Source organism: Taudactylus pleione, unplaced genomic scaffold (genome assembly GCF_031769625.1).
Source record: "Taudactylus pleione unplaced genomic scaffold, aTauple2 ptg001016l, whole genome shotgun sequence".
Taxonomy (NCBI): domain Eukaryota; kingdom Metazoa; phylum Chordata; class Amphibia; order Anura; family Myobatrachidae; genus Taudactylus; species Taudactylus pleione.
In genome coordinates this window covers 1,286-26,237 of record NW_028285417.1, presented here as the reverse complement: position 1 = coordinate 26,237, position 24,952 = coordinate 1,286, and the positions used below count along the sequence as shown (strand labels likewise).

Below are 24,952 nucleotides of genomic sequence, written 5' to 3'. Positions count from 1 at the left end.
TAAATCCGAGTAAAACCGAGCCTGCACATCCCTACTTTAAATATTTCATTACGTGACAATCCCACGTGAATGACCTCCTCTGATGGTAAAGACTCAGAAAGGTGCTCTACCTACAAACATTTGGCTGAGCTTGTACACCCCCATCTCCATCTGTTTTAACTGAATACTTTTCACCTAGGCGTTTGTGTTCTATACAGAGTGGCGTAATTTGTGGACATGACGTGGCGCAGCTCTGCTCTTCACCACTGCATAGAACGGATTCCACAGAGCCATTCTGTGACGCACCCAAGGTAATATAAAGAAACAATTCTGTCTAAAGGGATAAAATGCAGAAGGAAAAAAACAGAACGAAATGGCAACAGATTGAATAAAAGATGCAGAAGAAACCCAAGGAATCAGAACTGACTGTGAATAAGCCCTTTAGCACCCCTAGGCGTGTATGTGTGTGTGTGGGGGGGGGGGGGGGGGGGGGGGGATTATCAAGGAGCTAAAACTAAATTTAGAGGTAGTTCTTTTACTTCAGAATTCATGGCAAACAGTCTCCGATACATGAAGTTGTGACTCAAATATGAAACATTTAAGAATATATATATCCCATTTCATACAGCAGACTCTCGGTGTAATCTTCTACTGTCTTTAAACATTTACAATGTAAATAACGTCAGGAGAAAATGAGCAAGAAATGAGGTTTCCAGTAATTGCTTACAAATTAGCGCATTAAGTGCCCCCTATTTATCTTCTCAAATCCCTTTGAAGGATCTGCAGAGAACGATAAAACCAGCCGCGCATTCCTAGACGACGACTTTCCATACCGGCCTATTAAAAGGTCTAAGTGTCTTTGAGAGGGAGAGATTCATCTTGTCAAACGTATCCAGCGATAGTCTAAATGTAATACACATGAGACGTGAGTGACAGCCTGTATGGGCTGTCCCTTAGGAGGCTCTTCAAACAAGGACTAAAGCAAAACAAAAAACACGCAGCTTGGATTATCCACGAACATAAACTTTCCTTCACAAAAAGGTCATGAGGCTAATTTAAAAGGACATTTCCGTGCTGTCTGAATCACCAATAGCAAGGCGGCAATGCTTCAATGAGGGCTCTGCATTCCTTATTATCAGATAACACCGTGGCTGGGATTATTCCAATACACAATCTGTAGCTGAGAGCTACGCAGCGCACCACTGCCACCTTGTGGAGACTTGAATGTATGAAAGAATTTGGTTACTAACATTAATACCCCTTTCAGATATACAACCCGGGAAATTTCCTGCTCTGACCCGGGAATTTCTCCTGTGCAAATTCCCGGGTGTTTGGTCGAGACCCCCCCTTTCACACTAGTGTCTACCCGGGAAATTCCCAGGTAGACACCTTTCAGACAAGAGCAGGGTTTTTCTCCTTACCTGCCTCTTCTCTGATGTCTGCTCCTCCTAGCCTATCCCCTCTCTGGCTGATGATGATGTCATCATTCAGCAGCCGAAAGCCGGCCAATCATAATGCAGATTTTTTTTTATAATTTTTTTAAAATTGATTTTAATTCCCTGGTGGTCCAGCGGGAGTGCGGGCGGCCCGCTGGGGCACAGCCAGCCGGCGCTGAGGGTGGTGAGCAGCAGCGCTGAGCGTCCTATAGGACGCTCTGCGCAGCCAACGCAAAGCAGCAACGCTGAGCGTCCTATAGGACGCTCTGCGCTGTCAACTACATGTAAAAGCTGGTTGGTGCTGCCCGGGAGTAGTAAATTCCCGGGTAGCACCATTCAGACAGAAGCAGGGTAATTTCCCGGGACTTAAGTCCTGGGAAAAACCCTGGTCGATTGCAGGGGCGGCTACCCGGGAACGTGTTCCCGGGTAGGTACCTTTCAGACAGACACGGAATCTCGAGATGTCTGAAAGGGGTATTATTCACGGCATTTACAAGACTGGGTAACAGCAGACAGAGAAGGGTAAGAGCTTCAATCTTCCTATCCATCGTGTCCTTTAAGGAGGAAACCATAGGGATAGGTAAAGTAGAGCTTTTAATCAGACGTGTGACATGGGAATAAACAGCTGGGGGAGCTTCCCATTTAGCGCAATCAGCTGCTGGAAAAGGGTAAAAAGAAATCAGGTGTTTTGGAGGCTGAAACTTTTTACTGGGAGTATTCCAAGCCTCGCTCATGAGTTCACAAAGCTGATCCGAGTGAGGAAACTCCGCTAAAACCACTTTCTCTGTCTATTAAACAGCGGCTGTTTTGTTTTTGGAGCGGGCTCAGCGTCTTCTAGCTGAAGAATTGATCTGACAGCCCGCACTAAAGCAGGTACATTTATTTTGGACTGAGGCTCCACCTCCCCTGAGGGGGACTCAGTGAGAGAGATCTGCATCTCCTGCCTCTTCAGATCACACCTCAGAATCTGAGAGTTGTGTAGACTGAGGATAGTACAGAAACATATTTTGAAAGACAGTGGAGGTAGCCGCTAGACTCTGTACTGAGTTAGAGAGTATGTCTACCCATGGAGGAGGCATAGGAGGTACCTGTATCGCCTGCACCTGCTGTGGCAACCCCATAGGGGGAATTACTGCCGGGACTGCTAGTCTGTCAGCAATTGTAGCTAACACCTGTGAAATGGAAGCCCAGGGGGGGTTCCTGAGCAGGGGCCGATTGGCCTGGTATTTTATTACAAGTTGTATATAGCCCATCCTGAATTAAATCCTTCTCAGTTAAGCCTGCTGCACAGGATCTGCAAGTGAGCAGTATAGGTAAAGCAGCTTGCTTGCTACCCTTGCTAGACATAGCTGCAGGACAGTATGGCACACAATATGGCACTGAGCAGAGTGCAACCAAAGTATATACAAGTAGATGTGAAGTACAGTGGACCCTCTACACACCGGTAATGTTGGGTTATAGTGAAAAAAAAAAAAAAAGGGAAACGCATAAGCCGACAGTATAGTGAAAACACACAGACAGAGCTAGCATTAAGTCACATACAACGCAGAAATCAATATAACTGCAAAGGGCACTGCAATCGACTACTCAGACCACAGGGGCTGGTAGGCTATAACGCTACATAACCTGGCTCCAAGGAGAAGTATGTATGGGGATAGGACCCAGCACTCCCAGAGAGAGCGGTGGCTGTTGCATAGAGAAAATAGCTGCCGGAGATCTCTGAGGAGCTTGGGAGGAGGAGGAGGAGTATCAGCTCAGCAAGACCGCGGTGGAATGGCGCTCTGAGCTGGGGCTGCAATAACGTAGAGTGGACGTCCCCTGGCTAATTTTTGAACCACCGGTTCCCTGGTCTCTAGCACCAGTATATATTCCCTGGTGGTCTAGTGGAGTCCCGGACAGACTGGTGTCCACGTCAGTACCTCCGGTCTGTCCCCTGAGACCGGAGGAAAGACGTAACCCGCCTTACCTGGAGTCTCGGCTGCAGTCTGAGGTCCAACCACGGGGCCCGCTAGCAAGGTCCCCGGGAGCCCCATCTAGAGTACCAAGCAGAGGTTTGGAGTCTCGGAGGGGTGATGGAGCGGCAGCACAGGCGTCCGGAGGTCAGTCTAAAAAAATATATCGAAAATAAAAGCGTGGGCTGCTTAATGCCGGACACCAAGCAAAACTGACTGCCTCAGGGTCAGGGGTGGGCTATGGGGGGGGGGGGGGGGTTAAGGACCGAAGCATTCTGGGATTGCAAAAGCTTAACAGTTTGGTGTCCGGTGCTCCTATCCACCACCTACACCCATTGTCTCCCTGTGGAGCCCTATGGACCCTGAAGTAGAAATAAAGGTAACTGAATGTCATGTGCAGATCATACACTAATTGTGTATTAGAAGCCCAACACATCCAAACAGACTTAAGGGTTTCACTTCACAATACAGATATCAAAATATCAAGGTTTTAATTGAAACCAGGTTTAAAAAAACAGGCAGACAGGCAGGCAGACAGACAGGCAGGCACACAGACAGACAGGCAGGCAGGCAGACAGGCACACAGGCAGGCAGGCAGACAGGCACACAGGCAGGCAGGCAGACAGGCACACAGGCAGGCAGGCAGACAGGCACACAGGCAGGCAGGCAGACAGGCACACAGGCAGGCAGGCAGACAGGCACACAGGCAGGCAGGCAGACACACAGGCAGGCAGGCAGACAGACAGGCACACACACAGACAGACAGGCACACACACAGACAGACAGGCACACACACAGACAGACAGGCACACACACAGACAGACAGGCACACACACAGACAGACAGGCACACACACAGACAGACAGGCACACACACAGACAGACAGGCACACACACAGACAGACAGGCACACAGACAGACACACACAATACTGCCCTCACTGCATGGACTGATCCACAATAATTATATCTCCTTCAGGAACAACGGTGACAGCAGCACATAGGGACAGTTATCACTAACTTAATGGAGTAATTTAGCAGTCTAATAAATAGAATGACCTAGACATCTAATGTAGTTAACATATAGAAATGATGGTTGTGGGTGCAGTATTTGAGTTTAACAATCTTACTGTGTGCTATCAGTACAATATGGATGGGATGTAGTCCGGACCCCGCCGGTCAGAATGATGAAGGTCACAATCCAGACATATCAGGCGGTCCCTACACACGGAGCGATCCGGTGCCCGGCCGCCTGATATGCCGGCCCCCCTCCCGCATATCGCTGCATGGGATCGTCAGTCGCTTCGCTTGATCTTTTGAACATGCAGAAAGATCAGGTGAAGCAACTGACGACCCACATGGGAGCGCGCAATGAACGATATAGTGATACGCACGGAATGATATTGCTGATTTATCGTTCCGATCCGTCAGATCGTTCGGAATATATTTCTGTGTGTAGGGGCCGTTAGGCTGCGGGAGGGAAGGGTTAGGCTGCGGGAGGGAAGGGTTAGGCTGCGGGAGGGAAGGGTTAGGCTGCGGGAGGGAAGGGTTAGGCTGCGGGAGGGACGAGTCGGTTAGGCTGCGGGAGGAGAAGGGTGAGGACAATGAGGAGATGTGAATATATATCAGCAGTGTAAGCTAAAGTACAATGTGCTATATAAAGTTAATTTAGAGAAGTAAAAAAAAAAACTTGAGGCCATTGGTTTGCTCATCCATCATCAGAAAACTTAATAAAATGGCAACTGCACCACCTTGTGGTGATGCACAGCACTGCACGACATACAAACTCAGTTGCACAGATATTGATGAGCTGAAAACTCACTTAATAGAACAAAGATTACATAAGGGAACAGAGGCCCTCATTCAGACCCACTCCCAAGCGGGCGCACGTACGTTAGGCGTACGTACAAAAATATTTAAATTCAATGGCTCGCTCGTATTTTCGTTCGCATCTAAAATTCCTCCCTAAACTCTGACGACCCCTCCTCTAACTAACGAGCGTACGAAATAGCGAGCGTACATCCCCGAAATGGCTTGAAAGGAACGCACGCACAAGTATAAACAGGAAGTGGCCTTGTCAGATGTCGATTACCTGCTCCTTTATTCTGCCTACCTCCATCAATCGTATCATGCCAATCAATGTATCAATTAGCTTAATTGTTTGTTTTTTTCAACACAATGCAAGAAACTTTACTCTTGTCCGTGTTTGTGTTTTCCCGCAGAATACGTACGGATGAAACATTCGCTTTTATTGCTCAAAAAACATGTTACCCACAATTAAACAATTGTTCTATTGCTGTGGATCCCCGCATATTTCCCGGGGTTCATTTCTTTATTTAAATTTGCTTACGCATGTCACTGCATCAAGCCTATCATAACTCTCAAGAGATTTCTGGCCCTGTCGAACACATGACTCATACACTAACCAATAGAATTGCTCCTGTTAATTTCCCAAATACATTAGCCAATCAGAAATTTTTTGGCCACTTTATCAAAAATGATTTTTAGGAAAAACACCATTGCCATCATGAGAGCCTCCGCATTCACCAAGCGCGAGCTGCTGGTGCTAACGGAGGTGATAGACGTATCACCAGCCAGCCTCCACCCATCACCAACCGGCAGAAGCGTTCCGCATATGCGGAGGCACGGGCCCGCCTGCGCTCCTTCGGCTCACGCCGCAACATCGGCCAGCTGGAGCGCAGGTGGTCGGACCTGCAACGGCGAACGCCCCGCTTGCTGGCATGCTTTCGCATGCAGATTTCAGAAAGTAAGTTTTATGTATTTTGGTTTTCATGTTTGTCTTTGTGGCCCAAACTGTGTGTGCATGTTTTCATGTCTGTCCTATTTATTCATTCTCATATTTGCCTGGCCATGTTTTCCCTCTATTTCATAATTATTCATTCTCCTCATATTTGCATGGCCATGTTTTCCCTCTATTTCATAATTATTCATTCTCCTCATATTTGCATGGCCATGTTTTCCCTCTATTTCATAATTATTCATTCTCCTCATATTTGCATGTTTTTTGTTGGTGGGGGGTGATTTTAAATTGTTTTTTGGCCAGGATTTGTGCTGAAACCTACCACAATTTGTTTGACATCTTTTAGGGGGACAGCCAAGACTACGCCGTCACCGTCCGGCCAGACGGCGGTCACGCCCACTCTCCCCAACCCCCAGCCAACACTCCACCCCCAATAATTCCCCTATTCCCCACTCCTCCCCAGCCTTCCAAGACCCTCTCCCGGAAATGTCGGGCCTCCTTCCCCTCTGTCCCACTTCCCCCTCTCCTCCAACCACCCCTCTTCCAATTACCCCCTCCCCGGAGTCCGTAATAGCCCCGCCCCGATCTTTGGGGAATGGAGGGTCCTCCGAGGAGGACGATGGTGGGACTTCCGGAGCTGCCGTTTTGTCAACCGGTATGTTTTTCTTTAGCCTTTTTTTTTAAGCACAAACTGTTTGTATGTAATCATGTGTCGTTCCTTTATTCTGGGTTTTTTGGTCGACTTTTGGTGATTTAGCAGATTGCCTTTACCTGTTCCTGCTGATTTCAACATACACATATCACACCTGGGGGAATTTGTACATAGGCCTTGTATTTTTTGCAGCCCCCATTTTTTTTTTTTTTTTGGAGTGATTTCGTTGTTTTTTTTAATTTTTAATGTGGTTTCCCTATTGTTGTATTAATCCACACACTTTTCTCACCCACAGAGGAACAGAGGCGTCGTCAAGAAGTACAAGACTGTGTGGCCCAGATGCGCCAACATATAATTGGGGTGCTCGTGGCCCTTGACCGTCTGTCTGGCATCCTTCGCCAATAGTTTTATTTGTGGTTTTTCTTTTTCAAAATAAATTGTATTTTTCAAACATACGTTCCGGCTAATTCGTTTTTTCAAACCCAAAGATTGTTTACCCTGACATAAGTAGACTGTTCCTGCAAGGATTTCCATTTTTTTAAAGTAAGATTGTGTTTTGTATTTGTATGTAAAACAGCCACAAGAAACACATAACAGTCACAATGTCATTTCCCTTTTTGGGTGTAGTGTCAATTAGATATTTCTACATTTTACAGGTTCCTAGTTGGTGTGCAAGCTGCTTAGGCCAATCTTACAAAGCCAAATTATTGTACCGGCTTCCTTTTGGTGTGGGTTTGGAACCTGAAAACATATTTCATTTTAGCTCAACTAGCGACAGTACTGGATTACCCCTTAGTCAAATGTACCGTGTGTGAACCTGGTTACACTCGCTGGTAACGTCCAAAAAAAGGAAGAACATTTCACTCTACAAACATTTATTCACAACATAACTGATAAATCAAAGTGGTCACTCTCAAAAAAAACACACAGTGATAATCTCAAATACAACACATACCAAACAAAAACAAACCAAAAACAACAAATCAAGAACTGGTTGACGAAGGACCATGCCAACATGATTCCACAAACATGGCGTTGTGATATGGGTTCCATAATATATTCCCAAAATGTCCAGATCCAGGTTTGGTAAGGGTAGCAGGAAGTAGTGAGCGTTGGAGTGCCAAAGATTATGTGAACAAACAGAAGATGGTGAAAAAAACAACAAAAAATTAGAGGTTCGCAAACAAACCCAAACACATTAGGTATAAACACTGTTGTTTTGTAAAAACTTACCTAAAAAATCTGGCCACCACATCATCGCGTATGGCCCCCCCACATACTGACCTCCGACCAACCTCGGGGGGGCCATCCTCAGGTAAGGCATCCTCTGGCTGCATTGGGACACCACTCCTTATGGCAATGTTGTGAAATATCCCACACAGGACCACAATTTTCGATACCATATCCGGCAAATACATGAGCTCGCCACCAGAGCGGTGGAGGCATCTGAATCGGCCTTTTAAAAGGCCGATACAGCGCTCCACCACTTGCCTGGTGGCTGTAAGTGCGGAATTATACGCACTTTGTGGCCCTGGTGTGGGAGCCAAATAAGGAGTGAGCAGCCAGGACATGCAAGGGTATCCACTGTCTCCTGTGAACAAAAATAGACCACATCAGGAACACTGTGTATCAAGCTTAACATTGTTATGTACTAAAGGTCTCCACTTACCCAGAAGCCACGCATCACCAGCTTGTAGGTTGGTTAATTTCTGCCATATCCCTGATTGCCGGATGACGAAGGAGTCATGAGCACTTCCGGGTAATTTAGCATTCAGGGACAGGATCTGGAGGGAGGCATCACATACCACCATTACATTCAGGGAGTGATAGTGTTTCCTGTTTCTAAATATTGCCTCCAGCCGTGCTGGAGGCTGAAGTGGTATGTGAGTACCATCCACAACCCCTATGATGTGTGGGAAGCCAGCTATTTGGATATGGGTGCCCTTAGTGTGGCCAAGGCCAATTTTTACCAAAGGCATTTTAATAAAATGATGGAGGTGCTTGAAAAGTGCCTCCATCACTGCCCTCAGGATCCGGGAAAAGGAGGATTGGGAGATGCCCGCCACTATTCCCACCGTTGTTTGAAACGATCCTGAGGCACAGAAATGTAACACCGCCATAAATTGCGTCAGTGGTGGTATTGCTGTTGGACTGTCAATTTGCCGCTCAAGATCACTTTCTATTAATGAGAGAGTGTCTATGATGATTTTGGGAGGTAGACGGTAGCGTCTTAAAACCTCATCATCGGGCATTCCAAAAAGGGTGACACGTGTTCGAAATATCTGGGGCCTTGCATGCCTACGATGCCTACGCCTGGGACGAGTTTGAGGATGGTCGTCTTCCGGGAGCAGGGCCAGAACAATGCGCCCCAGATCTACCTGAAATTCAAAGTTTATAATGTAAGGCTTTTGAGCCACCCCAAAAGTAACAAAAAACAACTTAGCTTTCTGATACCATCCATAGCTGCTTACATGCCGGGGTATTGTCATGATACGTATAAACTGTAAAAAAGCCAAAAATGAGACATCAAAAATTTAGAGGGTGAATTTTTGTTGTTCAAATTGTTGCAAGCCAACACATAAAATAGGCGAAACACACATTTGGCCATCGAGGAAAACGACATTGCACACCGTACGTCAAATAGGGTTCAAATGGCCCCCAAAAATGGAAAAGGGAAAAGCAAAACTGGTTTACATGATGAATAAGCCGCCAAAAATGCGTTAATTAGTTCGCAAATGCAAGTCACTACACCAACAGTCAAAAATGCGTTAATTAGGTCGCAAATGCAAGTCACTACACCAACAGTCAAAAATGCGTTAATTAGTTCGCAAATGCAAGTCACTACACCAACAGTCAAAAATGCGTTAATTAGTTCGCAAATGCAAGTCACTACACCAACAGTCAAAAATGCGTTAATTAGTTCGCAAATGCAAGTCACTACACCAACAGTCAAAAATACGTTAATTAGTTCGCAAATGTAAGTCACTACACCAACAGTCAAAAATGCGTTAATTAGTTCGCAAATGCAAGTCACTACACCAACAGTCAAAAATGCGTTAATTAGTTCGCAAATGCAAGTCACTACACCAACAGTCAAAAATACGTTAATTAGTTCGCAAATGCAAGTCACTACACCAACAGTCAAAAATGCGTTAATTAGTTCGCAAATGCAAGTCACTACACCAACAGTCAAAAATGCGGTAATTAATTCGCAAATGCAAGTAAAAAAATGGACTTACCCAACTCGAATATATAAGATTTCCAAAAAAAAGGTCTTTGGGTCCGAAAGCCAAAACAAACTAAAAAAGATGAAATTAGTGTTAAAAAAAATAGCTAACCAAAAAACAGAAGTAGACACCAATTGGCCACAAATTAGACTGCACAAAACTTACCAAATCAGGAAAGGATGTGGAAAAAAGCAAAAAAATGCTAACGGAAAAACAAAACAACTGTAGCAAAACCAAACAAAAAACCAACTCTGCCAAATCCTCCAACCGCAAACAACCAAATCCAAACAACTTAACCGCCAACAATCCAACAACGCAACCTCGACTCCACACACACCAAGCCATAAATAGTGTTTATTTTCCCGCACAAATTAAGGATGAATCATAGGGACGCACAATCAATGATGCGGCCGCAAACAAAGGACGCATGTATAAATACGTCACGAAATCACATTGAATTTCTGGATGATTTCATTCTGGAAGCAGAGACATGGCTTCAGACCAGGGAAACAATGGCCAAAAATCCGGCGGTAAGGCCTTCATGCATTTTGTCTCAATGAGTATTTTAAAACATAATATTGTGCAAGTTGTGAAGTGGCTAAATCTGCATATTTACCCAAATAGGTGAGGAGGATGACATGGAAGAGACTGCTGGCCCCAGTCAACCCGCCAAAGCTGGCAAAAAAAAAAGGCAGCCACATTTCACAAGCAAGGAGATGGAGGTTTTGATCCAGAAGTGCGTTGACATCCTGCCCCAGGCAGCCAGGAATATGAGCCAAAGCCAGAAGTGGAGAATGTGGGAGGAGGTCGCCGTTGCTGTCAATAGGGTGGGTGATTATGTCCGTCTAGCCCGGGATGTCAAACGGCGGTAAGTAAACACTTTCCCATCCTATAAACAAACCCCATTGTAAAAAAAAGGATAATGGGTCCAATTTCATTCCACAGATGGGCAGACTTCAAATATCGTCTCAAGCAAAAACTTGCCGACAGGGCTAGGCATGCAAGGGGGACAGGTGGGGGTCCCACCCCTGTGTCATTGGAGTTGACAGACTTAGAAGAGCTGGCACAGGGGTGTGTGCAGGCTGTGGAGGTGTTTGGCGTGTCCAACATGGATACGGACATGCCAGACTTTGCGGCTCCTCATGTTGGCCAAGGTAAGTCTTGTGATGTCACCAACTCTGAAATGCTATTGTGCCAATATGTAGATTCTAATGTGAGTCTTTTTGCAATTTTCCTAACAGAGACAGAGGCGGATGAGTCTGCTCCAGAGGGGAGCCTTGGCCGCAGAATTTCTGCTGGCTCTGCAGGGGAGGAACCAGTACATCCGGCTGAGGACCCTGCAGAAGCCAGTCCAGGGCGTGCCCCCTCGCAGGCAGTGGGCCTCCTCACAAAACTCAATTTTAAATCGGATTGCCATACGGAGATTCTGCAGAGGATGGACGCCAGTCTGATACGGGTGGCTGAGGCCCTGGAGCAAAATGCTGCGGCCAACGTGACCATTGCTCAGGCCCTGGCGGAAAATACCAGGGCCAACATCCGCATCGCCGATGCCCTGGAGCAGCTCGTTCGCCAGCACATGGTGGAGCCGACCTCCCTTCCTGCCGGAACATCCGGATCCTCCACCTCTGGCACAACATCAGCCAATCCTCCAAATGTGCCTAGCCCTGTGCCTAGTCCAGAGGCCACAACATCTGCCTCGGGACAGGCCAGCCCGATGGCATCCCGGACCCGGTCTGGCGCCCACCCTCACCCAGCCAAACGGCCGAGAAAACGGTGACAGCAATGGCGACTTTTCCCACACTCCTTCTGTGCTTGGCTCATATTCCTTTCTGGTCAAAACTTCCCTCTCCTTTCTTGTGAAATGTTTTTAAATTTTGGTATTTACGTTTATGTTACCAGTTATGGTTTTTTTTTTTTTATTAACAAATATCTTTGCCACAAAAAAAGGCAACAAAATATTAGGCCAATTTGTTTGTGTTTAAACAATAAATTTAAAACAAAAAACTGACATTGTATTGTGACATTATTGTACAAATGGGTTACATTTAATCCTGGCCCTAAAGGCAAAAACTGACCCTCTTAAAAAAAAAAAAAAGGTCTCTTTAAGGAACGTTTAAAAAATCACATAGCGATGCAAATTCCACAGTAAACCAAAAAAAAGGGGAGCTAATTAAAACATGATGACATTATTGTTACAATAGGCCATAACCACCAAATTGTGGCCAAAATAAAACACCCAAAATGTACGCTAATTGATTGTGTAATCATGACATTAGCAGCTCTGATTTCCACCTGCGTACGCTTTTGTGCTATCCCAATAAACTGCTTTCCAAACACATACCAAGCCGGGTTTCAATCCAACACTAATTACTTTACTGACCAGCCGCGATTAATCGCAACACCATCGTTGAGTCCCGGGACGGAGGAGAAGGCCATCGCCAATGTGGTCGAGTAATCCAGACCCTAAGCTGTGCGAGCATTTTGAAGGGAAAGCGGATGTTCCAGTGACGTATGAGACGGTCCAAACACATTTGACGTTCGCATCTGCTAATGTATGTACGCCCCAAAAACGCCTCGCCACGCCTGCGTTTTTTCATCTCCACCCCCGTCAACACCCAAAAACGCCCTGTTCTGTCAATCACATTTGACATGTCACTTCCTGTACGCTATTTTAGGAACGAGAGAAAAAAAGCTCGCAATCTGCCGTACGCACATGCGCAGTGTAACACCGACGCATGCGCGGTTAGTCAACATCGGAACGCAACGAGCGTACTGTTGTTAACGTGCGGCTCTGAATGAGGGCCAGAGATTTGTATAGAGTGCCGCCCTACTGAAGGAGGCTGACCAACTGCTTAGCCATAGGGTCCACTGTATTTCAACTTATTAAGTTACAATAAAGCCCACTACTACTACTACTACATGATTCAAATACAATCTGGCAAAATGTAGGGGGGAATAAGAGTATGCAATAAATGGCCCTTCCTTCTGCTTCCCAATGTGACAAATAAGGGGATCAGAGCCTTCTCCTGTTGGAACGTTGTGTCATTGAACTTTTTCTTGTGTCAGGGCTCATTCTGTGTATCAGCCACAAACACTAAAGCTGGCCACACACTAGACCAACTTACATCCAACCAGCCAACTAGTTGATTGGTTGGAATGAAAACCTGGTAAGGTATGAAAGTAAATGACAATCAGCAATTTGCTCCCAAACGCCGGAAAATGGACAAAAACTGTTGTATGAACAAATTGTTTAGATCAAACATTTAACAAACTTGTCTGACCGACCATTTTCATCTGTTTTCTGGCATTTAGGAGCAAATTGCTGATCATCATTTACTCCCATACGTTACCAGATTTTCATTCCAACCAATCAACTAGTTGGATGGTTGGATAAAAGTTGGTCCAGTGTGTGGTCAGCTTCACACTAGTGAATATCGCTTAGGTACAGAAGAAGTGTGCATTTCCTTAAGCACTCTTTACATTCATCGTGGAACTAAACATTTAGGGATTAACAACCCAATATTCTCTAACGACAAACCTCTCACTCTTTCAATTACAATAAAAAAAAAAAAAACACATGTAAGCGTGCACAAAACACGCCAGACGGGCCCTAAAGCTACGGGTCATTGGCTCTTTGTGCATCTGGGGATTTATTCATTATCACCTATTGTTCTTTGAAACATTGACGGAGCTCCGTTACGCTGGATGCGAGTTGGTGGTAAACAGAAAATTTCCAATCATTTTACACATTCTCCAAGGAACAGGAGTCTGGGCTGCTGGGTCACATGCAGACATTGTTTTTGTATTTACACTGAAGTGCCAAAAGCCATGGGATAGGTGTATAACGTAGGAGCCCCTCTAGTGCGTCAAACTGCAGCAACTTGACGTGGCATCGATTCCACAAGCAGACAGAAGACCTGTGGCCGGATGGTGACCCATGTGGTCTGGAGAGCTTTCCACAGCTCCCTGATACTTGTAGGTGCAAGATCTCGGGTTCTAATGGATCTCTCCACCACGTCCCATAAATACTTGATTGTGTTCATGTCAGGATAGCATGGTGGCCACACCGTTCGTATGAACTTTCCAGAATGCTCCTCGGACCAAGTGGACAAAGTGAGACCAATGACACGGTGCATTACCCTGCTGGAATATTCTAACCTTGTGGAGGCACATGAATGGCTGCAAATAGTCATCAAGCAATGCAATGTAGCGGTTACTGGTCAATGACGTGTTCAGGAGGACCAGAGGACCCAGCCCATGCCACATGAACACACCCCAAACCATTATGGAACCAGCACGGCGCCTAGTTGACAACTGGGGTCCATGGTCTCATGGGGTCTGCGCCATACCCGAACCCTACCACCAGCAAATACCCGAACCCTACCACCAGCAAGAAAAAACTGGAAGTATGACTCATCGGCCCACGCCACATGTTGCCAGTTCCCCAGGGTCCATTTAGCAACGTCACAAGCCCAAGTGAGGTGCTGTGTCTGGTGTCGGAGTGTTAACAGGGGCTCCCTGGTTGGTCTTCTGCTCCCCTGTCCCATGGGAGCTAAAGAACACTGCACTGACCTGCTGGATACGCGTCTGGTACCTCCTGCATTGAACGTGGGTGTGATTTGAGCCAATGTTGTTTGTCTGTCATGGACAATTATGACCAGACGCCATTGGTCACAATCATGAAACACCCATGGTGGCCACTGCGCTGTCCACAGTGTGTGGTAATGACTTCCATGAGATAGGTGACACTGCTCCATGTCTGGTATTGATAGGTAGCCCTACCCGAGCGGACACTGGCAACTCTGTGGCCTCCCTAATAAGTACCCACCTCGTACACGTGCTCTGTATTAGAGGAGGCACCGTTCATAGTTGTGTCAGATTCCCTCAGTTTATGGTGTGGATATCGCTCCAATTGACATTTTGAGAAACCCTCTTCTAGCCATCTCTTGATCGGTGCTTTTAATAAGCCTTAAGGCCCCGATACATCAGCGACGGATCGCTGCACCCAGACGTCGGGTTCAAGGATCGGCAAATCCAACATGTTGGATTTCACAGACTTGCCGATCACAATCAAAATATGATCTGCAAGTCGTCGATGTCGCCAATCCTGCGACGGATTGCGGAACATTGATGGCTGGCAGTCGGCATTTCTGACCGGCAGCTCGACGTTTACAATCCGATCACGCAATGCGCCGGCAGGTGTATGGGGGCCTTAACTCAGATTTGCTTGCTTGTTCTCTGAAGCTCATGGTGAAGCTCTACTTTGTACATGCATTAACCAGCTGTGGGAATCATTTTTAAATCATTGGAAACTCTATAAATGTACCAGGTGGAGCTCAACAACCAACTGATAGCAGCAGAGTTTGCTTTAGTGTATGTTAGCAAAATAAATACATTGTATATCATTTCGTTTATAATTAAGAAAAATATCAAATGGTAAATATTTATAGCCACTGTATACCTAATGCTGGGCACACGCTGGCAGACATATTGGCCGATCAATTGATCAACCAATATAATGTGCGCCCGTCGGCCAGTGTGTACCAGCGATAGGTCTGTGAACATTGACATGTACCAGCCCAGCTCACTTAGACCTCGTCTATACACAATGGGGATGAAAAGATAAGTTAACCCCTTACCGTAAACCAGTGAAACGCGTTGTAACTAACGGAGACGTTTTAGTACGGTTCTATAAGTAGCAATCAGTACATACCTGAGCAGCGAGAACACGCCATAGGAGTTCCGCACACTGTTCTGCTCCACCTGCAGGTGGCTGTTCCTACACGATTCCGTATTGCTCTGAGGGACACACAAGGTCACATGAAGAGGCTGATTAGCAGCCAGAAACTACAAAGCATCACAATACACAATACATTCATACGGAACATTAGATTCAATATAATCTCTCTGTACTCTGCGAGAAGCTGGAGATAAAAATTTAAAGCTGTCCGCACAGACACTTATAACGTTATTGTGTCCTTCCCCAACTGATTATTAATTCTACTGTATTATTATTACTAAAGGGGGGTGCACCAAGGAACAAATCAATACAAGTATACAAAAAGAGAAGTGTTCCAATAAGGGGCACTCATGGACTAATCATATATAAGATCATCCTATTAGGGAGGCCTAATTGCGGTGTCCCAAGAAAATATGAAAACAAATATGATAAAAATTAACTTTTAATTTATTAGCCAGCGAAATATAAAGTGCATAAATAGTGTCAAAGTGCTACCGTGTAAAACAATACTAACATATACTTAAAATATTGCGTCCACTCTTCGTCCTATCATGTTACTTTAATTAATTGTCTAGGATACACTGTGACAGGATGCTAATGTTTATATCCACGGAATGTAATCACCCCCTTTCCAATATCCAGGTGATAGTTATTCTGAATAGGTCCAGACTGGTATTACCCCAGTCCTCATTATCCTCAGGATGTCACTGAAATATTTACTGTTATTAATTGTATGGGAAAAATTCACCTTCATAATACAGACATCCTCTCCCCATTTATTAGGGAATGAATAAATGACGCTCTAGTCTGTATCAGTGGGGATTTATAATCTTTAGTCCAAATTTCACATTTATTATTTCAAACACAATGGGCCCATTCCTCATGGTATATTAATCCATGCGTTTTCAGAAAAAAAATCCCTATCGGTCATACAGGATTGATTCTATTTACACCAATAGTTTCTAAATCTAAAACATGTTCCAAACTATATATATATATTTGTATTTATTCACAGTTTTATTATAACATGTGGGCTACATTCATCACCATCTGGCAGTATGTGAGGCATCTACTAACAGGCTGGCAGGTCCGTGGTTACCCTGATTTGTCATTCATAAGTGACTAGTAAACCGTGATTTATAAATCTCATCGCTATAATAGCACTGAAGTTCTATATTCCATTTATTCTCCAGACATCTAATAGATACAATGTTTCTCATTTGTACACTAGCAATACTAATGACAATGTAACAGTTGTCGGAATATCAGAGCGCTTTTCACATTTTACATTATTTCTCAATGTGAACTTATTTGGGACCCGTATCAGTATTCAGCCATCATCTCAGAGCCGGCGCGTGTCATGCATCAGTGATGTCACCAGGTCCTGGCTGCAATCTCACGAGTGTTGGTTTAGCTCCCAAATGGCGGCCTCCGCTGTACGTGCGGTAGGGTATGGCTGTGATTTAAGAGGTAGCTACAGCCTCGCGTACCAAAGTGTGGAATTTGTATTACACATGTGACATTACTATCCAGGAAACCGCTGATAGACGATAATTAGTGTACTGCAGAGGTTACAGCAAGATCCACAACTATAGAAGAGGAGGAGGAGGAGGAGGAGGAGGAGGAGGAGGAGGAGGAAGAGGAGGAGGAAGAGGAGGAGGAAGAGGAGGAGGAAGAGGAGGAGGAAGAGGAGGAGGAAGAGGAGGAGGAGGAGGAGGAGGAAGAGGAGGAGGAGGAGGAAGAGGAGGAGGAGGAGGAGGAGGAAGAGGAGGAGGAAGAGGAGGAGGAGGAGGAGGAGGAAGAGGAAGAGGAAGAGGAGGAAGAGGGCGGCTCTGGTGCTTCTATGACACACTGGTGTGTGTATTAGCAGTCAACTGAGTGTGCTAGAAGCACCAGAGCAAAGAGTGACATCACAGGCAGAGAAGAGGAACTGCATGGGTTGTGCAGGGTGCTAGAATGAACACTAGAGGGTAAGTTAATTCTAACAGCGCCAATATAATGATTACTATGTATAAGAACTGTAATATAACAATTGCAGGATTACTCTGCTGCGTTTCTGTGCCTGACCCACAGCGGAGTCAGCCATTTTGTGGGCTGATCCAGTACGCTGCCTATCATACTGCTGGGAACCAGTGACATCACTGCTATAGTCATGAGCTGCTGGGCCCGGTGTGCGGAGGTCACAGGACCACTCCTCGCAGTGACCAACAAGATGCAGATAACAGCAGTGAAATGACGCATTGAAGTGACCGAGATCCACAATGAGCTAAACCATCGGAAATCATGGACTAACATATAGTGGACTGAAATGAATGCACAGTCCCTAAACTTACCTTACTTTCAAACGAGGCGCCATAATATCCATCATTCAGCCCAAAAATGATTTCATTTGGGTTACACGCATGAATCTAAAGGGGGAAAGGAAACAGGACCAGGGTGATTATTGTGCCCATAAAAATATGGAATTTACCAGATCGTTCTGCATTACAGGAAAACTGCTCAACTGCGCATAAGAAATGCAGATAAGTCTTTGTTATTACTCTGCTGTAATCCTGATTATGTACGTATTGTTAGAAACTGGAGGTTTAGTCAAGGGGTACAGTCCCGCATCAGCCTTGAGGGCTGGTATACCTTGGCTAGATGCGGACGTGTAGCAGCTTAAACAGCTGATAAGATTTAGAGTGACAGATGCCTGTGAGCCGGTGGGACGTGATGTGGCCTGTGGGCCAGTGAGGTGAGATGCGGCCTTTGGGCCAGTAGCAGCCTTGAGGGCAGGTAGTGACTTGGCCGGCTGTGCCTGAGGGCCAGTAAGATGAGATGCGGCCTCTGGCCCGGTAGCAGCCTTGAGGGCTGGAAAGCCTTGGCTTGATGCTGCCTTTGGGACGAAATACCAGTTTCTGGGCTGAGTAGCAGCCTTGAGGGTTGAGGGACTTGGCAAGATGACGCTGAGATGCGCTTAGTGCCGCCGGGATGACACTAACGGTAGTACACAAGATTGCGTACACAGGACGTTGAGGTGCGCTTAGTGTCGCCGGGAAGACACTAGCGGCAGTACTCAAAATTGCGTACTCTGGTGTGCGACCTGTGCCGCCAGGTTGACACAAGCCGCTGGGTTGCGCACTCTGGACACAGAGTGCGGTCAATGCAGCCTTGATGACACAAAGGGCAGGAATACAGACCGCGCCGCCAAGATGGCACGAGCGCCAGGTAGTACTAATGCGGATCGTGCCGCCTAGATGACACAAACGGCAGGAACAATAAAGCTGACTGGATACCGGGAACTCAACTGGATACAGGAGACCACGCTTAGAACCGGAAACAGCACCGGAGCACACAGGGAGGAAATAGAGACAGGAACCAATCAGGATTAATCCCAGCATGATGGACAGGAGGTGGGAGGAGTTCCAATGCCCATTCGTCCGGCGTTCACCTCGTCCTGAAGATGCTATGAGACCCAGCTTTCCTGGGGAGAATGTATTCCCTACGCCATGTACTATATACAGCACTAATAATAAAACGCCCATTTTCCTAAGTTGTAGCTGGTGCTGTTAGGGTGTATGGAGAATAGGACACCTGCATAATTTAGCATCCACAGTTCTATTTTAGGATTTAAGACCCTGCAATGAGGACAAGAGTCACTGACGGGGATATAAAGAGATTGCACATTGTCATTGTGATACGGCTGCTAACATACACGGATATTTATTATTTATACACTTTCCAGTGCCCCACGGCCTCATTTCCTAAGCAGCGAAACCTTCTACTGTAACTGCTGGGATAGAGCCAGAGACACAGATAGGAATACATTGGGGAGATTCTATGTTATATACTACGAGACAAGAAAACTGAATCACTCTCAAAAAGAGGAGAAACCTCCCACCAGCATAGAGGAGAACCTCAGATAAGACAGCAACACGTTTAACAAAATGATTCTTTCGATGTCGCCTGCTCCGGCTAACGCACGACCCTGGCTATCAGAATACGCAGCCGGGGGCTAACGCACACGACCCTGGCTATCAGAAAACGCAGCCGGGGGCTAACGCACGACCCTGGCTATCAGAATACGCAGCCGGGGGCTAACGCACGACCCTGGCTATCAGAATACGCAGCCGGGGGCTAACGCACGACCCTGGCTATCAGAATACGCAGCCGGGGGCTAACGCACGACCCGGGCTATCAGAATACGCAGCCGGGGCTAACGCACGACCCTGACTATCAGAATACACAGCCGGGGGCTAATGCACGACCCTGGCTATCAGAATACGCAGCCGGGGGCTAAAGCACGACCCTGGCTATCAGAATACGCAGCCGGGGGCTAACGCACGACCCTGGCTATCAGAATACGCAGCCGGGGGCTAACGCACGACCCTGGCTATCAGAATACGCAGCCGGGGGCTAACGCACGACCCTGGCTATCAGAATACGCAGCCGGGGGCTAACGCACGACCCTGGCTATCAGAATACGCAGCCAGGGCTTATACATATAAATAAATTATATATATATATTTTTTTTTTAATGTTGCCATCGCTCCCCCTAGCTCGCACACGCACTAAACCGGCCGCACGTGTCACCATGGAAGCGAGACCGGCACATACGCAATATGCCTTCACGTGCTGGTCTCCCTTGCCGGTATCCGCTGTACGTTTCTTCCATATCTGGCCCTGCTTCACCTTGATAACAGTCAAAGCATTATCTCATTATCTTTACTGTCACGGATAATACATTTACCCCATAGTACAGATGGGTCCTGATACACTGTGGCCTCAGTCGCGTCAGGTCCCCGACGGCTCGCGTCTTTCGCTCAAAATGTGCGTCTTGTTTGCATAAACAAACATCTGGAAGCGACAAAACTAATTTACTAGATTCATCTGATCAATTTGAGGTGCGACTTTTGTGCATCTGCCTGCGAATGAGCCTGAACCTGTATATGAAGTGCTCCGATGTAGCCGGCGCGGCTTTTCCTCAAGCTAAAGCCTCGATTCAGCAAGAAACGCAATTGCAAAGCCGCACGCTGGCAGCATTGCAATTGTGATCCTTGCAATAATGCAAATGCAGCAGATGGTGTATCAACGCAGATCCTGGGCTTGCCACTCCTGAAAAACGGGACGAGCACGCCACCGTTTCCGGGAATGGCGCCCGACCGAGTCCCTTAAATGCCTCTGTCTGTCAATCAGGCAGAGGCATTCAAAGGCTAGCGTGCATGTTCGCAGGACCCATTCTGCACAGTCGCAGAATGGGTCCAGCGCATGTGCAGATTCCCGATAATCGGGAATCAGCGTTCCGCAGTGCGTGCTGAATTAGCCGCTAAGTTCTGTTGTGCTGCATCTGCGACTTCTCTACGTGTTTAATAACGAATTCCTGTGCAGTTAAAGTCGCCGCTCATGGTCTTTAGTACACAGAGTGGTGTTTCACTGAATCTGCGATGCGACATTTAAAGACAAAGATGGTGCGCTACACCTCAGTGGGGCTCAACCACGCCGGGCGTCATATGGCATATAGACACTAGGTATATGAGGATACATCTGTATCTTGCCCTGCACCACCCACTGCTGAAGTGTACAGCAATCATAATTACACACTGTTATTTTGCCTTACCTGTGGGCCCAAATACTTCAGCCCATCGAGATTCACCTTCCACTCAATTAGTAGCCGATAAACATCCTTTTTCCCGCCCCATATCCTGACCACGAAGCACGACACAGACGTGTCCAGGCGATCGGGCATTAATCCGAAGTCCAGGCTCCTCCACGTGGGATTCTGCGGGGTTAAACATTTCACAATTAGTCATCAAACACAGAGGCCGGGTACACTACAACGACAGGCAATCGGGACGAATTCCCATCATCCCGGGTCATCCACGATTGGCCACACACTCTGCAATTTAATGCACAACGCACTGATATATCGTTCTATCCTTCATTAAACGCCCCACCTCGTAATCTCTCACCACACAAAGCATCCAAATGGCTGTGAACCTCAGACGATAAATCTAATACCACTAGCTGGAAACGATTTATGTGTCATCTCTCCCTGTATGAGAATCATAAATGATCTCGTGACTGAAAAACAGTTGTTGACAGGGAATTATCATCCTCTTTACCATGACCAGTACGGCGCTGTGTACAAGCAAATTATTTTATGCCCAATACGGTGTTCAAATAGTATTTTTTTGAAGCATGGTATTAGGGTGGCTAAACGATCGGCGGGATCCCGGGATTTTGGCCTAATGTTAGCCGGGATTGGATCTTCCCAACCCCGGGATTAGCTAGCTAATGATTTTTCTCTCTATTAATCCCAGGCAGCGCTGAGCATCTTCAGCAGACGGCTCAGATACTGCCCGGCTCCCCCTGCTGTGCAGCTTCACGACTGTGCGTAGCGTGACATGTCGTCGGAGGTCAAGCTGCGCAGATCAACGCCAGCCGTGCCGCCCACCACTGAAACTCGCCCACCCACCGCCTGCCCGCCCCACGAGAAAGAAGGGTAAGTCACTGTGGGGGCATTCATTTTTTTTTTTTGGGGCCACCAAACCCAATCCTGGGTATCTCGAGATACCTGGGATTGAATAACGGCCTGGGATTGGCCACCCTACATGATATAAAACCCAGGGAAAGGATGAAAATTGTTTGTGTCAGGGTATCTGGCGGCTATTGATCGGTCAAGGACTTGTAGTGAAGACCAAATTAAGTGCAGCTGCACGCAGTTTCTGAACGATTCCGCAAAGGCGTCTAATAATCTAAGACACCTGATCACAAGTTATATTTTCAGGTGTTTGGAGGTATTTTCTTTTAATCATGCTTGCAGGAGTATATGGAATAAAATAAAGTCAGTACAGGTGGAAGGTCCCTAAGCTGGGTACACACTACACGATAAATTGTCCGATCCCGCAGACCGGAGCAACAAATTGGGTACATCTTCTAGTGTGTACCCATGATATGTGCGCTTCCGTGGGTCGCTAGCGACATCATCCATCAATCCTACTGCAGGGCCGACGGGGGATATCACTAACTATGCCATGCCTCAGAATGTAACAAGAGACGTACCTCCCCCCGTCGGACCCGGCATCGGCAAGTGCGTATGCCCTTGCCACATGCAGAGACACCGTCGCCAGCGATGTCCTGCTGGGTACACCATCTAATGTGTACCCAGCTTTACTGTACTCTCATACCAGCAGCTGGAAAATGGGAGGGGGTGTATCAAACCTTCTATAGTGGACAAATGGAATCATTGCCCATAGCAACCAGCTTGTAGCACAATCTATAAAATAATAGCTTAAAGCCGGTTGGTTGATAAGTGCCACATCTCCGGCTGTTCTCTTTAGAAGGTTTGATGCACCTCCCCCCTCTTTGTTACTGTGTGTTTTTAATATCCTGTCTCAGTGAACCTTTGTACTTTTTTAGCTGCTCTTACACGGAGGCTGGTTCCATTACGCAACATAACATCTGCCGTGTGAAGGAGGACAGGTATACGGTACAGGGTATACGCCAGTAGTTTGGATGGAGTAACCCCCGTATCTGGTCTTGCTATCCTCTTATACATCTAGCAGTAGGATGTAAAACTTTCTCCAGGACTTTTAGATTTTGCATGGGAGACCCTTCTGTAGCACAGATCAGCAAGGCACCTTTACTCTCTCAGCTCCCTGTTACCATGTGCTCTGCTGACGTGAGAGACTTCAGGCTGATAGATAATTGCTTACCACCCTGACAGGGTTAATTGAATAGAATTGGGTGATTGGTGCTATTTTTAGTGTCACCCAGGAAACGCTGCGCCATCTGCCTGGGAGTTCCCAATGTTTTATTTGGCGCTGGAGTCAATCAAAAGGTTATTTTTGAGCTTGTGATTTCCCAGAAGAGAGCAGGAAGTGTAAGGATACAAAGTCACGGAGATGAAATACGGAAAGTAACTTATGGCAGTAAGCAGGAGAAACTCGGTGATGTGAATAGTCCAGTCCAGTGGTTCCCAAACTTTTTTGAATCACGGCCCCCTAGAGTATCAGCATTGTTTTCACGGCACCCCTAAGTCAAAAGTTTGTTATTCAGAAATTCAGTAAAAAAATGTAGTAAGTGAAGTAAATTGTGCTTCCTGCCATCCTAAGGGTCAGTTATGTGGTGGGGGACAGGTTTGCATAAATAATTTAATTTGGTGCTGGACCACCAACCTGAGGCACCCCTGCAAGTGTCCCGAGGCACCCCAGGGTGCCGCGACGCACAGTTTGGGAACCACTGGAATAGAGCATTGTGATTTAAGGCGATCATAGCGGTGACCCTTTCATTATGTGCATGATAATACATACAGCAAGGATGGCGATCGTGGCCTAGTTTGTGGCGCAGTTATGCAGATCTGGAAATGATGGATAAGATATGGAACTTACCAGAGAGTCCTTCACCACCTCACTCTTGTAGAACTCTGCAAGAATTAAAAAACACTGTCAACAAAATAGCATTTAATAACATTCCTTGTGGCCACTATCTGACCCTAAGGCAATACGTGGCTTAAATTCAGAGCAGGATCTCATAAAAGGGACATATACAACTAATTTAGCATAATCCAACAGTCACCTTTGACAGCTCAGCTGATTGCAGACTGTTAGACGCTATACATGCAGGTAAACTGGAATGATAGGGGGGAACTTTTGCAACTTTTTTTTTTTACCATAATTGGATATATAACGGCCTATTTCATTGCACAAAAGTTTTTTTACTTTTCTAAATCCAAGCTGGCCATCCCACTGGACTGTCAGCGAGCCCCATCCTAAATAATCAACACAAGATCGGGTTGGATCCAGTTGCACAGGATCTGATTGGACATGGTGAAGCATCAAATTGTCAGAAGAGCAAATGTAGGGTGGGATGATGACGGGCCCTTTGGCAGTAGGAAAGCAGACAGCATGACGCCTCCTCATGTATCTGATTAGTTTGTGGATTACACTGTATACATATATATTTCAACGGATTGCAATAAAAACTAAAGCAAAATCATCCACAGAAAGCTGACTGACCGGGTGACTGAATGGCGTGATCAGTAGTTGGGCCACACACAGTTTAGTTGGCGGTTGGACTACATTATGCACCTTCTCCTATGGAGGGCATCTGAAGGTCCTACTGACCACTTTAGTAAATCAATCGATTAGATTTTCATCTGCAACACAGCGCTTGGCACGTTTACTGCACAACACTGGGGCCTTGGGTTAGATTCCTTCCAAGTTACAA

The 24,952-nt window shown here is 46.4% G+C and overlaps 1 protein-coding gene across 1 annotated transcript in view; it reads right to left on the bottom strand.

The window, feature by feature from the left end:
• UVRAG (UV radiation resistance associated) overlaps window positions 1-24,149 on the bottom strand; it is a gene marked incomplete at its 5' end in the record, with an annotated part of 68,956 nt that extends 44,807 nt beyond the window's left edge. The window contains 4 exons of the mRNA XM_088461092.1: window positions 15,719-15,804; window positions 18,079-18,153; window positions 21,342-21,503; window positions 24,115-24,149. Of these exons, the coding sequence (XP_088317218.1) occupies window positions 15,719-15,804; window positions 18,079-18,153; window positions 21,342-21,503; window positions 24,115-24,149 (358 nt within the window). The remainder of the gene's footprint in view (window positions 1-15,718; window positions 15,805-18,078; window positions 18,154-21,341; window positions 21,504-24,114) is intronic.
• Window positions 24,150-24,952: the final 803 nt, after the last annotated feature.